The sequence below is a fragment of the Phalaenopsis equestris genome, unplaced genomic scaffold (genome assembly GCF_001263595.1).
Source record: "Phalaenopsis equestris unplaced genomic scaffold, ASM126359v1 Scaffold000098, whole genome shotgun sequence".
Lineage (NCBI taxonomy): Eukaryota > Viridiplantae > Streptophyta > Magnoliopsida > Asparagales > Orchidaceae > Phalaenopsis > Phalaenopsis equestris.
In genome coordinates this window covers 300,171-314,476 of record NW_018164540.1, presented here as the reverse complement: position 1 = coordinate 314,476, position 14,306 = coordinate 300,171, and the positions used below count along the sequence as shown (strand labels likewise).

General features: G+C 36.5%; 1 protein-coding gene across 1 annotated transcript in view; it reads left to right on the top strand.

The window, feature by feature from the left end:
* Positions 1–14,276, top strand: part of LOC110020497 — a 22,334-nt gene extending 8,058 nt beyond the window's left edge. The window contains exons 2-8 of the mRNA XM_020718620.1: positions 11,869–12,016; positions 12,106–12,256; positions 12,600–12,725; positions 12,809–12,889; positions 12,982–13,174; positions 13,259–13,517; positions 13,752–14,276. Coding sequence (XP_020574279.1) covers positions 11,869–12,016; positions 12,106–12,256; positions 12,600–12,725; positions 12,809–12,889; positions 12,982–13,174; positions 13,259–13,517; positions 13,752–13,993 — 1,200 coding nt within the window. The 3' untranslated portion in view covers positions 13,994–14,276. The remainder of the gene's footprint in view (positions 1–11,868; positions 12,017–12,105; positions 12,257–12,599; positions 12,726–12,808; positions 12,890–12,981; positions 13,175–13,258; positions 13,518–13,751) is intronic.
* Positions 14,277–14,306: the final 30 nt, after the last annotated feature.

The following is a 14,306-nucleotide window of genomic DNA, read 5'->3' as shown; positions in this document are numbered from 1 at the left end:
GACTAGACCTCACTAAAAATGAGGTCAACAATGCTTAACCTGAGCATCTAGGTCTGTTTTTCTACAAAAAGATTTGGACTATGGGTTGAAATTCCATATATTTTGTATTTAAATGTCTAGTCATTAAGCCTAATAAAGAAAATTCGTTTGCAGAACTTGTTTAAAATTGCACAATGCTTTTTATTAAAAAAAAATCACAATGAGACTGGCGCCTTATTGTCCCAAGGTAAGGAATAGGCATTACTCAGGTTGAGGCGCCCCATAAGCCACACATTGCCCAAAAAATTGTCTCAAATTTTTTAGGTTATTCATAAAAATAAAGCTAAAAGTAGTATCAATATACCTCTTCTATTAACGTTTTCACCTCACATACTAAATACCAAGAAATAAAAGAAAATATATATATGAAAAGTTATTTAGTTGAAATTCTGATTATCAAAATAGTTATTATTTTAATTAATATATTTATTGATAATTATTATTTAAAAAATCAAAAATAATTAAAACTAAAGATAATAAAGAATGAGAGAATATAAACACGATAATGGGTGGGATGAATAATGCATTATCTTGATGTTTCTAATCGAAATCAACTTAGTGATGAGAGTAATAAAGATTTTAAAAATTAAAAACTGAAATGTTGATGACTTGCTATATTCTTGTTTAATTGGGATAGTATACGTGAGAAGAAAAGATTAATGTTGACTTTATTTTGATTATTATGTTTTGATGTTTTAATATTTTATTTTAATATCTTAGTTTACTTTCATAATTTAATTTTTGTATAACCCATGTTATTTCATAATTTAATTTTAGGATAATTAATGTGATACTTTTCATTTTTAAGCAATTTATTACGTTTTATTTAGTTGGAATGTTATATTATTTTTTAATTAGTTAATAATTTAGAATATTACTATATTATTTCTTACCTCACACTTTATAATTTCTAGAAATTTAAGAATAGAGTATGATATTTCATTGATAGGAAAAGAGTTATAAATACATATTACAAGACCCAAATAAAAGGAAAAACATAAATTTAAAGATAGACCAACTAGGAAATACATAAATATAGAAATAAAAAATAAAAGATAATAATAACTGCAACAGTAATAGCCTAATAATTAGGTTAAAAATTCTAATACTCCCTCGAAGTTGAAGCATAGATGTCCATCATGTTTAACTTGGATTTAAAGTCGTTAAACAATGGTCGGGAAAGATTCTCGGTAAAGATATCTGCTAATTGACTATTGGATTAGACAAATGGAATATAAATCTCCCGTGAATCAAGCTTCTCCTTAATGAAGTGTCTATCAATGTCTATAGAATTGGTGTGATTATGCTGGATCGGATTATGGACAATGTTAATGACGACTTTATTGTCACATAACACTGGGAGGAGCAGAGACCGACATACGTAATTCACAGAGCATTATGTATAACCATAGTGTTTCACAGATTCCTAAGGACATGAAAGAAAATTCAGCTTCAATACTGCTCCAAGTCACAACTGTCAATTTTTTGTTTTTTCACGTGACAAGATTTTCCCACATGAATGTGCAATATTCTGAGGTAGATCGCCGATCATGAACGGACCCGACTCAATCTGTATCAATAACAATGGAACAAGAGGTATGACGTGAGAAACACAAACAAGAGTCTGGTGTGCCTTTTAAGGAGTGAATGTTGACGACAGCTCGAAAATGATGCTCATAGGGATCATGTCTGAATTGACTCACAATACCTACTGCATGACAAATGTTGGGGCGAATATAGGCGACGTAAATAAGTTTCCCCACAAGGCGTTGGTAGTGAGTCTTTTTCACATGAACCTCATGGGGAAAACATAAACTAACTTCTCATTTTGATCTATTGGGACCGCCGCTGGTTTGCAAACATAAGGTTATTTTTGGTCAATAGATCAAGTACATACTTGCGCTGAGACGGGCAAATTCTCTGCGATGACCGAACAACTTTCATGCCTAAGTACTAGAGTGACCCCAAGTCCTTCATTTCAAATGAATTAGCAAGAATGTCTTTCAGAGACTCCAATATTGGTAGATCATCACATGTGAGTACAATATCGTTAATATGGATAATAAGAATAACAATTTGACCACTGGAGGAATGTCGAAAGAAGATAATATGATTTGATTGAGCTTGAGAAAATCCATGACTCACTATAACTTTGTGAATTTTGCCTAACCAGGCTATTGGGGATTGCTTTAGTCCGTAGAGGGACTTTTGCGTCGGCACACTTGTCCCCTGAAAGAAGTGGAGTCAAAACCTAGAGGGAGACACTTGTACACTTCTGTGAGATCCCCATTTGAGAGTCAAATGCCCCGAGATGATCGAATAATTTTCATGCCTAAAAGTACTAGAGCGACTCAAAGTCCTTTATTTCAAATAAAGTAACTAGAATGCCTTTCAGAGACTCCAATACTGGTAGATCTTCACATGTGAGTACAATATCGTCGACATAGACGATAATGATAACAATTTGGCCACCAGAAGAATGTCAAAAGAAAATAGTGTGATTTAATTGGGCCTGAAAAAATCCATGGCCCACTATCACCCTTCGTGAATTTGCCGAACCAGACCCTTGAGGATTCCTTCAGTCTGTAGAGGACTTTTTGCAGTCGACACACTTGTCCCCTGGAAGAAGTGGAAACAAATCCTGGAGGGGGGCACATGTACACCTCTACTAGATCCCCATTTAGGAAAGCATTCTTGACATCAAGCTGGAGCAATGGTCAATCTAAATTCACAATAAGGGATAACATGACTCGAATGGTGTCTAATTTAACAACCGAAGCAAATGTCTTTTCATAATAAACTCCTTTTGTGAGTAGCCTTTGGCGACCAACCGTGCATTGTAGCGTTCAAAGGATTCATCGAAGTTGAACTTGGTACTAAAAATCCAACGGCACACCACTGCTTTCTAACCTGTAGCAAAATTCACAACGTCCCACATATGATTTCGTTGAAGGGCATTCATCTCACCCATAACTGCAACTCTCTAGGAGGGGCCTGTTAATGCTGCCTCAATAGTGGATGGGAGGTGACGATCCGTCAGGGTAGTAATAAACGCTTTGTAGGTCGGCGGTACAATGTGGAAAACAATATATTTTGTCATAAAATAAAGAAAGATTGTATGATCACATACCTCAATAGAACTCACCTTCTCTTCCAGAGTATGATTAGTGCTGGGGATGTCACCTGAGTGGATTCTAGGTCCTGTAAAGAGGTAGCGGGCTCCATTGTAGGAACATCGGGACGAGTACACCAAGTATATACCCGGTGGGTGTGAGGAGATTCTGGTTGTTTGGCAGGTGGCAGATCCGAAGGGGCAGAGTGCTCTTTGGATATAGTAGTTGAATATCCACAGAAGTAGGATAAAGAACAGTGCTCAAGAAATCTAACTCCTCACATGAGTCGGTGACAGGAAAGTAGGGGACACTTTCAAAGAAGAAGACATCGAAACATAAATAAAGTTTATTTGTGAAAGGATCAAGATACTGATAGCCAATGAAGACATTTTTATTCATCTAGGATCAAGTTTACTACGAGTAGGTGCAGTGTTCTGAACAAAGGCTGTGCACCTAAAAATTTTGGGATCAAGGATGGTGAAGAACAGAACCGATTGGTAGGGAGTAGGGAAACATGACATCAAGATGGCTAATGGAGTTCTGAAGCTGTGGATTTCTGTAGAGACTTTACTGATGAGATAACTGATAGTAAGCACAACATTCCAAAACTTTTTCGGGAGATTAAATTGAAACATAATAGAACGAGCAATTTTTAGAAAGTGTTGATTTTTTCTTTTGACTATCCCATTTTGTTGAAGAACATTCGTACATGAGCTATGTTGGAGATGCTCTTACCAAAAATTCACCTAATATAGATTTAAAAAATTCACGCCCATTGCCAATTCAAGAGACTTGAATTGACATTTTGAATTGTATCAAGATGAAGTGAGTTTTTTAAGGTAACTACAACTTCAGATTATCTCTTAAGATAAAGACTTAAGTCATTCGAGTGTGATCATCAATCAAGGTAAGGAATCACCGTTTATTAGTATATCTGAGAGTATGAGAGGGTTCCCATAAGTCACTTTGAATAAGTAAAAAAGGAGCGAAGGGTGTTGGAGGGGTGGATATCGAACATGATGATGTTTAGCTGATTGAAAAATCTCACTTTTAAAGTTAGCGAGATTTTTATTACTAAACATCGAGGGATACAATTGTTTTAAATATTGAAAACTAAAATGACTCAAATGACAATGCAACACCATAATATGACATTCAGTGGATCTAGAAAAATTGCAACTACTGAAAGACATGTCCTCATTCTCCATGTCTCTCTTAGAAGAAGTAGAGCCTGACTATTCCAATCATGCTTCTGGAATGACCATCTTGAAAGACACAAATATCGGGGGAAAAATAAACAACACAATTAATGTCATGCATCAACTTGTTAATAGATAAAAATGTTACCTTTCAACAGAGGTACCTAAAATACAGATTTTAGAGTTAGACTATTAATACGACCATCCATTTACGAGCAATGAAATTATAAGAGCAATCAAAGCATGAATAATATGTCAAGAAAGCTTGAGAACATCCAGTCATGTGGTACGTGACACCTGAATTAATGATCCATGGACTAGAAGAGACGAGAGGTGAGCGCCATTAGAATGGTACCTTGACGAACGTGGGAGGTAGACGAGTCAGAAGAGAGTTTGATTGGATCTAAGTAGCTTGATGAATTGCTTCATCTGACTTTTAAGCGAGTGGTGATTTCAGAGTGTTTCGACTGGGAGTTGATTGTGTTTTAACAGATTCATATATCTTTGTGAGACCCTTGGAAGTAAAGGATTTGACTAAAGGTTTGTTTGTCGATTTAGAGTGGAGTTTCCAACACTTGTCATGAGTATGGTTGGCTTTGTGACTGCGATCACAAGTGGAGTCAATGGCCCGAGATGGCTTGGATGAGTTTCAAGTACTATTAGTGACTAATGAAGATGATTCGACTGAAGTGGAAGTGTCGAGCATGACAAGTCTCAGACTCTCTTCGTGAATGCATCGCGAGCGGAAGGTAGGGGATCCCGACTATAAATACGGCTCCGAACTTCATCATGACCCTTGTTAGGCCCCCATAAATTGGTACACGCGATTATTTTCTATAATTTTCTGAAAGAGAATGATATGTCAGAGAGTCCCACATATAATCATAGTAGAGATCACATTTCTTCCCTAAGACCATCAAATTATTGTAGTACTTGGTCACGATCCTTGATCCTTATTTCACCTCGTGGATGTTCTTAGAAACATTATAAGTTGGTTGGAGTTCCCTACATCCGACCAGGTATCCCGAACTGCAATCCATAGAGCACTTGCAGAAGGAAGAAACATATATGAACGGTTAATTGCAGTCTCCATGGAGTTAATCAACCACGTCATGACTCTAGAATTCTTCGCTTTCCATGTTCTATATGTTGGATCAGTTTTAAGAGGTTCATGAAGCATGTCTTTGAGATAGCCAAATTTCCCCCTTTGACGAATAATGGCATAGCTTGGGACCATTGGAGAAAATTCAAACCATTTAGTTTATTGGTGGTGATTAAGAAGTTTATATGGTTTTTCAGTCATCTGATCTGGGGAGGGATTGAGGTCATTGTCGTTCCTCAAGTGGACTCAAATACCTCGTCGGTAGGAGGCTCGGTGGTGAAGGAGTCTGCCATGATTCTGACTTGAGCCGAAGATGAGATTGGGAGTTCGAGACATCAAACAATTACTACGAAATCAACACGACAACAAAAAACTGCAGGAAATCTGAAAGGAACCTGCCAAAAATCTGCAGGGAAGACTGTCGGCTAGATGCACTTTGGTAGTGCTTGCTATAAGGTTTATGCCGCGGCGACAACTAGGGTTAGATCCTAGTCTCTGATACGATGCGAAAATTTGAAAATAAAATAAAAAAATTTTATTGATAAGAAAAGGGTTATAAACACGTATTATAAGACTCAAATAAAAGGAAAGACATAAATTCAGAATTTGACCAACTAGGAAATACATAAAAATGAAACCGGAAAATAAAGGAGGTAAATAAAAGCTAATAATAACTACAACAATAATTAGCCTAATAACTAGGCTCTAATAATTCTAATATAGTTTATACAATATTTATTAATTTACAAGTTACGATATTTTTTAAATTTGAGGCTTACGACTTCAGACACCTTGAGGCTTATGCCTCACCTCATGAATGTAAAATGCATCAATACCCAATTATGCAATTTTAAACATGCTACAGAAGTGTGACCTTTATCTTGATCCTTGCATGCTGTAAGATTATTGATGCTTTAATGTGGGCACATGCTAGTCTGTGTGTGTTTATTGGTTTTTGTTGACAAATGAATTTAAAATTCAGTACATTATTGTATTGAAACTGTCACCTAGACAAACTTGATGAGAAAATTGCGTCTAGACAAGCTCTCTCCATTATAATGATTCTTATAGCTGCAGAACCCTTAGGATGCATTTCACGTCTAGCTAGCTTTGTTGAATGATAAGTTTCTTCTTTCTTTTTTTTTCAATGAAAAAAAATATATTTCCACCTCACTTAAGTTTATCTTTCATTTGATTCATTTACCCTGGAATGCTGAATCTGAATGGGAAGTAAGCAAAAATGCACTTCATAGGAAGGAGGTGTGTACTTCCTCTTGTTTATCCCCCAAGTTACACCTTTCTTGTTGTATTTAATTATCTTGGAGTATGCTAGGTTACTTTTTGCTTCACGGGGATGAATAATGATGATAATTGCTAAAAAGTAATGCATTCATTGGGGTGTTAGAATGGATTTTCCGGGGAAATTGCATGATTCCATTTAATAATTTTGAATATCATTTGCTGATTCTCTTGTTTAAATCCCAAGCTTCCCTTGTTGTTGAAAGCTGATACTTTATGAGCACGCTAGGCTTCTTGTTATTGGGCATGCATAATTATGGTAATTGGAAAATTTATTATACCCTGAGAGATTAGAATGGATTTCTGGAAATCATAGCATTGATATGCTAACCTTGATTATTAATTGTTTACTCCTCTTGCTACACCACCCACTTCCCGAAGCTCCGCTCTCTCTCTCTCAACTATTTCCTGTAGAAATGCTGATATTGCTTATAATTGTTAATAAAGTAGTATATCCTGAGATATTAAATGTTTGTCAAGGAAATCATAATTTTCATATACTAACTTTGATTATCATGCTGCACTCTTCTGCTTAACTTCTAAAATAACCCTTTTTCTTTTGCCTATTTATTTGTTCCAGAAATATGGACAGTGCTTAAGCAATTGATCTGTTGTGAAAAACGACGACAATAAAGTGAACGCAGAAAAACACAAGAGCGACACTCAGATTTACGTGGTTTGACAAATTTGCCTACTTTCATGGACCTGCAGAGGAATTTATTTATTCGAGAAATTACACCATTGAGCGCCTTGACATATACAAGAAAATCTCTATTTTCTTTCCTCCCTTCCTCTCTCTCTCTCTTCCTCTCTTAAAGGACTTGGCTTAGCTTGACTTTGCTTGACTTGTTTATGACAAGTCATAAGAGACTATTTATAGAAACCAGGAGAGCGGTATGTGGGAGATAGGTGAGCGGTAGGTGAGTTGTGGTAAGTGAGCGGTATGTGGGAAAGTAGGTGAGCGGTATGTGAGATTTTTAATTAGGAAGTTAATTAACAACAGTTAATTAAATTGCGGTGGACCGAGTCTCCACATTACCTAACAATTCTCTCACTTGAAGATTCGAACACTGACTGCATCACCTACTAGGTGCATTATCTACTAGCTGTACCGACCTTTTCCTTAAACATGATATTCTCCACCCCTGCAACTCAAAGTCTCCGTCTTCATGTCAGAAGAACAGCTGAAGTCGAGCATAACTTCAGAATCTCACGAGTAACACCCTCTGTTGACATCACCGTCAACGTAGCTTTGTACCACCAAGCTCTTTGTTGGGTTACTTCTGTATCTGCTTACAACTCTCACTGCATGAACAATATCCTGCGTCTGCTGAAAGCCCTTTTCAACAAGTCCAACATTGTACCTCTTACTGCGACCAAGTACAGTGTTCATCCGGTACACCCACTTGTTTTGCAATGCTTTTTCCCTGGTAGAAGTTCTATCAGCTCTCAAGTTTGATTCCCTGGCACGGAATCCGTCTCATCCTTGTTTAACTCCCACTTGCTCGAATTCTCATCTTGCAAGATTTTTTCATAGCTCTGTGGTTCTCCACTATTTCTCTGTACAATATTCAATTTTTCTGTTTTTGGCGCTCTGTCACTTTTCAGGAAATTGATCTTCTGCTTCCCCATAATGCACTTCTGACTCATGTGTCTACATCTGAGTAAACTTGTAGTCATATACAATGTGTCAATTTTTTTACCCCGAGTTAATACTAATGCTCTTTTGGCAATCTTCCAGGTGCTATTTTAGAACACTATCGAATGACAACCTTCATTGAGCTGCCCAACAAAGATGAGATTTCTCTTTAACTCAGGAACGCGTCTGACCTTTTGCAAAGTCCATTTGTTCTTGTTAGAGAGTTCAATATCAACATCTCTTATCCACACCAAGTCCAGAGCTTTTCCATCAGTCAGATATATCTTCCTAAAATTACCTGCAACATAATTTCGCATTAACTCCTGGCGAAAAGATGTATGGAAGGAAACCCTTGAATCTAGGGGTGTAAACGAGCTGAAAACGAGCGAGCTCAGGCTCAGCTTGTGTTCGACTCGTTTATATTTCGAGCTCAAAAAGTGTGTTCGTGTTCGACTCGTTTGCTTAGCGAGCCGAACATGAGCCGTTCACGAATAAAAAGTCATTTTGACAACCCTAATCACATAGCCATAAGATGTTAAGGATTGGGGTAAGATTTAAAACATCATTTGAATCTAATTTAATAATTTTTATTCTATTTTCTTCATTAATACTTTAAATTGATTATAAATCTTTGTAGCCTTGTGGTCATTATTTGTTTGTGTTGTTTGTGTTCGGCTCGCTAACTTAGCGAACGAGCCGAACACGAGCTTCTTAACGAGCCGAACACGAGCTGTTCGCGAACAACGAACCGTTTTGACAGCCCTACTTGAATCCAGTATCCAGTCATCAACACAACTGTGAACTGTCAGCAATAACGTATCCTGTATTTCTTCAGTTACAACATTAGTGTCATCTTTCTCTTTCTTCATAGGGTTCCTGCAGTTCCTATTTATGTGGCTAGCCTTGCCACATTTTCAGCAGTTGTCTGCTAACCAGACTTTGATTTTGATTTTTCTCTGTTTGAGTTTTTTTTTGTGATTTCTTTATGAAATCAACAATCAGTGTCGAATTTGAACCCGAGGTCTCGCTAAAATCTTTCCTGCGCATCTTTTCAACTTCTTGCACACGTCCTCAGCCAAAATCAAATCACGAATATCATCATATTTCAGCTTAGATTTACCTGCAAAACTACTAACTGCCATCCTCATGGCTTCGGCCATCCTCATGGCTTCGGCTTCGCAGCTATTTGACAATGAAACCAACAATATCAGCGCACGTATCTCATCATCAAAATTAATTTCAACAGACGACAATTGATTTGTGATAATATTGAAATCATTCAGATGTTGAGCAACATAGACATTTCGCCATCTTCAAGTTGAATAATTTTTTCATCAAATGTACTTTTTATTCGTCGATGGCTTTTCATATATGCTTGATAAAGCCGTCATGAGATCTGTATTAGTCATCCCCTTGATGACGTTGTGGGCAACCGATCTCGACAGCGTTAATCGAATAACCCTCAGAACATGTCGATCCAATAGATTTCATTCCGTCTCGTTTATCTTGTTCGGTCGCTTTCCCAGTAACAAAAGATGAATCTTCTTCCCATAGACAAAATGTGTCATTGAACGTCTCGATCTCCGATGTCATCACTTCGTCTCCGCTTATCGTTCTTTCTTAGATCCGAACCAAAGCTCTGATAGCAGTTGTTGTGAAAAACGACAACAATAAAGTGAAAAATGGAACGAAAAAAAATTGCACGCAAAAAAGCACCCGAGCGACAGATTTACGTGGTTCGACAAATTTGCCTACGTCTACAGAGCTGCAGATGATTTTATTTCTTCAAGGAATTACACCGTCGAGCTTCTTGACGCATACAAGAAAATCTCTATTTTCTTCACTTCCTTCCCCTCTCTCTTCTTTCCTCTCTTTCTCTCTTAGAGGACTTGACTTGGCCTGACTTTGCTTGATTTTGCTTGGTTTGTCATAATGACAAGCCATAAGAGACTATTTATAGAAACTAGGAGAGCGGTAGGTGGGAGGTATGTGAGCGGTAGGTGAAATGTGGTAGGTGAGCGGTAGGTGAGAAAGAAGGTGAGCGGTAGGTGAGATTCTTAATTAGGAAGCTAATTAACAATAATTAATTAAATTGCGGTGGACTGAGTCTCCACATTACCTAACATGATCTCCAAATGTTCTATACCTTAACTTGATTATTTATTTCTGAAAGTTCATAGCTGTTGATCGCCATTATGGTAGGTAATAGTGACGTCCTGTCACCCAACAAATAACATACAAGCACAAGTGTGGGACGCTTTATCCTTGGGTTAAGTACAGGCTTTCATCATTGTGAGCCTTATCCCAACTTCTTCGGCACAACTCATCCCAATCAATGGCCTTATCCTAGCAACTTTGAGCTAGCTTCACAAACCTTATTATTCCATTCATTTTTGTTAACTGCCATTTGGCAATTGTTAAATCTAAATCAATCTCTAAGTTTGCTCTATTTTTAATCAAATCATTTTTTTTTCAATTTCAATTACACCCCATTTTTTCATTCATCCCTATCATGTGCTATTTGCATTTCTTACATAGAAAATCAATCATTAGGTTTTGTTCTATTTTTTTATCAAAGCATTGAATGAGGGATTTATTTTTAAAAATTTAATTAAAATCTTCTAAATTGTTAAAAACATATTTATTTGTAGGTACATATCTTATACTCTATAGTGGGGTTATAGGAACCTTGTACTTGATCCCATATACAAATGCAATAATTATGAAGGCTCTTAATCTCATGCTACACCTTGTTTTATAATGCTCAAAGTTAAACTATTTTTCTTGCAATCACACTAAAATCAATTTGGGTTGATAAATTTGGTAAATCTTTTTTCTGAAGTTTCTCTAGGCTAGTGCAAGGTATTTTAGCTAATTGTACTATTTTCATTTTGTCTGAATGCTTTTTCTTACCAATTATTTTGGTATTTTTGATACGCCATACTTTGATGCAGAGGCACATTCGAATCATTGTGAGAGGTTGTTCATCGTCATTATCTCATACTACTCTTATGAGATGATAGTTCTGGAGTGTACCTAAAATTTGTCAAAGAGAAGATGTTCTTCGTTGTTCTGTAATGAGATGACTGTTTTGGAGTGTGGCTAAAATTGATATGGTAGTGAATTGGCTTGAGCTACAGTTCGATATCAAGTTTTCTTGCCAGTAATATTCATTTTGTCATCGTTCCTTCTGATGATTTACTTATTATTTTGCATTAAACAGTCCTTAAACCCATTATATTTGTCTCATCTTTTATACTCTATAGCATGGAAACCTATTTTCGGATGTTGAATATGTAGATCATTTGCCTCTCATTAGTTGATTAGTGAGATGTAGTATATTCAAGTAATTCTGACCTTGTGCATGTCTTTTTTCAGCAAAAATCTTGCTAGTTCCTGTCGGCCTAAGTACCTAACCAAATTCCAAACTCTGTGTTGGCTTCAAGCTAAAATTTATGAATCTTCTTGGTGATGCAGGAGGAATTTGATACCTACGATCACAATGTTCATTGGTTTTTAAAATTACAATTTCTCAAAAAGAGATCTAAGATCATAGAGATCGTTGCTGCAAAGGACGTTATATTTGCTCTTGCTCAGTCTGGTCTCTGTGCAGCCTTTAGTCGCAGTAAGTTAAGGTTCTTTTTCGGCCTTTTGATTTAGTTGCTTCAGTTCTGATTGCCGTATTTTTTTAATTTTTTTTTGGTTGGCTTGCAGCAACTAACAAACGCATATGCTTCTTGAATATAAGCCCTGATGAAGTAATTAGAAGTCTTTTCTATAACAAGAACAATGAATCACTGATCACAGTATCAGTTTATGCTTCCGACCACTTCAGTTCTTTGAAATGTAGGACCACTCCAATAGAGTAAGTGGCTTGATTTTTTTCTTCTTCTCAATATGCAAAGTTGCTATACCCATATCTTGATGATGTTTTGACTTTCCGTGTGATGCATTATTGTTTCTTTTAATATGCATGCATACGGACTTATTTTTTCTCTAATTATTTTATTTTAACTCCTGTTTGGGCTTCACTGCTCCAAAAGTTAATGTTGTACACCTTGGAGGAAGTTGCAGAACCAGGACGTAGTGTTATCGTATGTTGATCAGTGCCCACCGATGCTTCTTTTATTTGCCGTGATGTTTAGAGTTTATGAATATTTTGGTTAAGCCTTGACCAAATATCTTATTTCATGGTTGAATTCTGACAGATATATAAGGCGGAATCAACTTGATGCTGGATTCGCGCTTTTTGAGACTGAATCTCTAAAATGGCCAGGATTTGTTGAATTTGACGACGTCAATGGCAAAGTTCTTACCTATTCAGCTCAGGATGGGTAAGCTATAAATATAATGTTGATCCAATGAAAAAATGATAATTCAAGCTATTTGATTTAATGCCTTATGCATTCATTTTCAGAATATACAAGGTTTTCGACCTAAAGAACTACTCCTTTTTGTACTCCATATCTGATAAAAATGTACAGGAGATTAAGATCAGGTGTGACGCTTCAAAAAAATTCTTTTGTAGACTCGCATACTTTTTCATAGTTTTTAACTTGAAATTTCTAATCATTTGATTATTTCGCACAGTCCGGGGATCATGTTATTGATATGTCGTAGAAGTCCTGGTTTTGTTCCATTAAAGATTCTTTCAATTGAAGATGGCACAGTTTTGAAGTCTTTCAATCACTTGTTACACCGAAACAAAAAAGTCGACTTCATCGAGCAGTTCAATGAAAAGCTTCTAGTAAAGCAAGAGAATGAAAATCTTCAGATTCTAGATGTAGGAGATTTGAATCCTCACCCTTCTAATTTTTGATTTGTGGTCTCCAGCCACATTATTTCACTCTATTCTAATTTCGATCAGGTTAGGAATTCAGAATTAACTGAAGTTGGAAAGACACAATTCGTGACTCCTTCGGCTTTCATCTTCCTCTATGAGAATCATCTTTTCTTGACATTTAGAAACAGGACGGTTGCAGTTTGGAATTTCCGCGGAGAATTAGTCACCTCCTTTGATGATCACTTGTTGTGGCACCCTGACTGTAACACAAACAACATCTATATTACCAGTGACCAGGATTTGATAATCTCGTACTGCAAATCAGAAGGCTGTGAAGATGAAGGTAAAGTTATGTTCTCATTTTTTTTTCTCTAATTTGGGGAATTTACATACAACCACCCAATTATTATGTATCAACATATCTAACACCTAACTTTGCTTTTTTACATTATATGTAAGTTGGCATGTATGTAAAATTGAAGTTTAGGTGTTAGACTTGTAAATGCATTAGAATTGAGTATTATATATGTAAATCATTCTAATTTACACCTATAACTAAGGATTTAGCTCTCTCCAGCTTCTGCGGTTGGATCAATCAACATGAGCAATATTCTTACTGGAAAGTGCATCGCCAAAATATCAGCAAATGACCCATTAATACAGATGAGTCCGCGGAAAGGAGGAGATGCGAGTAGATCTTCCATTAGGTGTAGCGTTCGTGAAGCCCTGGAAGATGTTACAGCATTGTTCTATGATGAGGATAGGAATGAGATCTACACTGGAAACAAACAAGGATTGATACATGTCTGGTCAAATTAAAGCTTTTCCTGCCCTCAATGTTAGCTTGGAATTCAAGTAAATTTAGCTGTAAGATATGTGCCAATTTTTTCTTCAGAGACGAAGGTGCTCGTGCATATCATCGTAGGAAATTAGGGCATGTATAATTGTTTCTTTTTTTGACATTTCTGCTGGAACTTTGCATGGTTTGTGTGGCACTTGGTAATGTAATATTGGCCATGTAATGTGATGTATGATAGTCTGAACGATTAGGTTGATTATTCTTTCTCTTGAGAGCTGATGGGAAGATCTTATTTGCTTGTTATTTCTGGCTCTAATTTACTTGCAGTTGTGT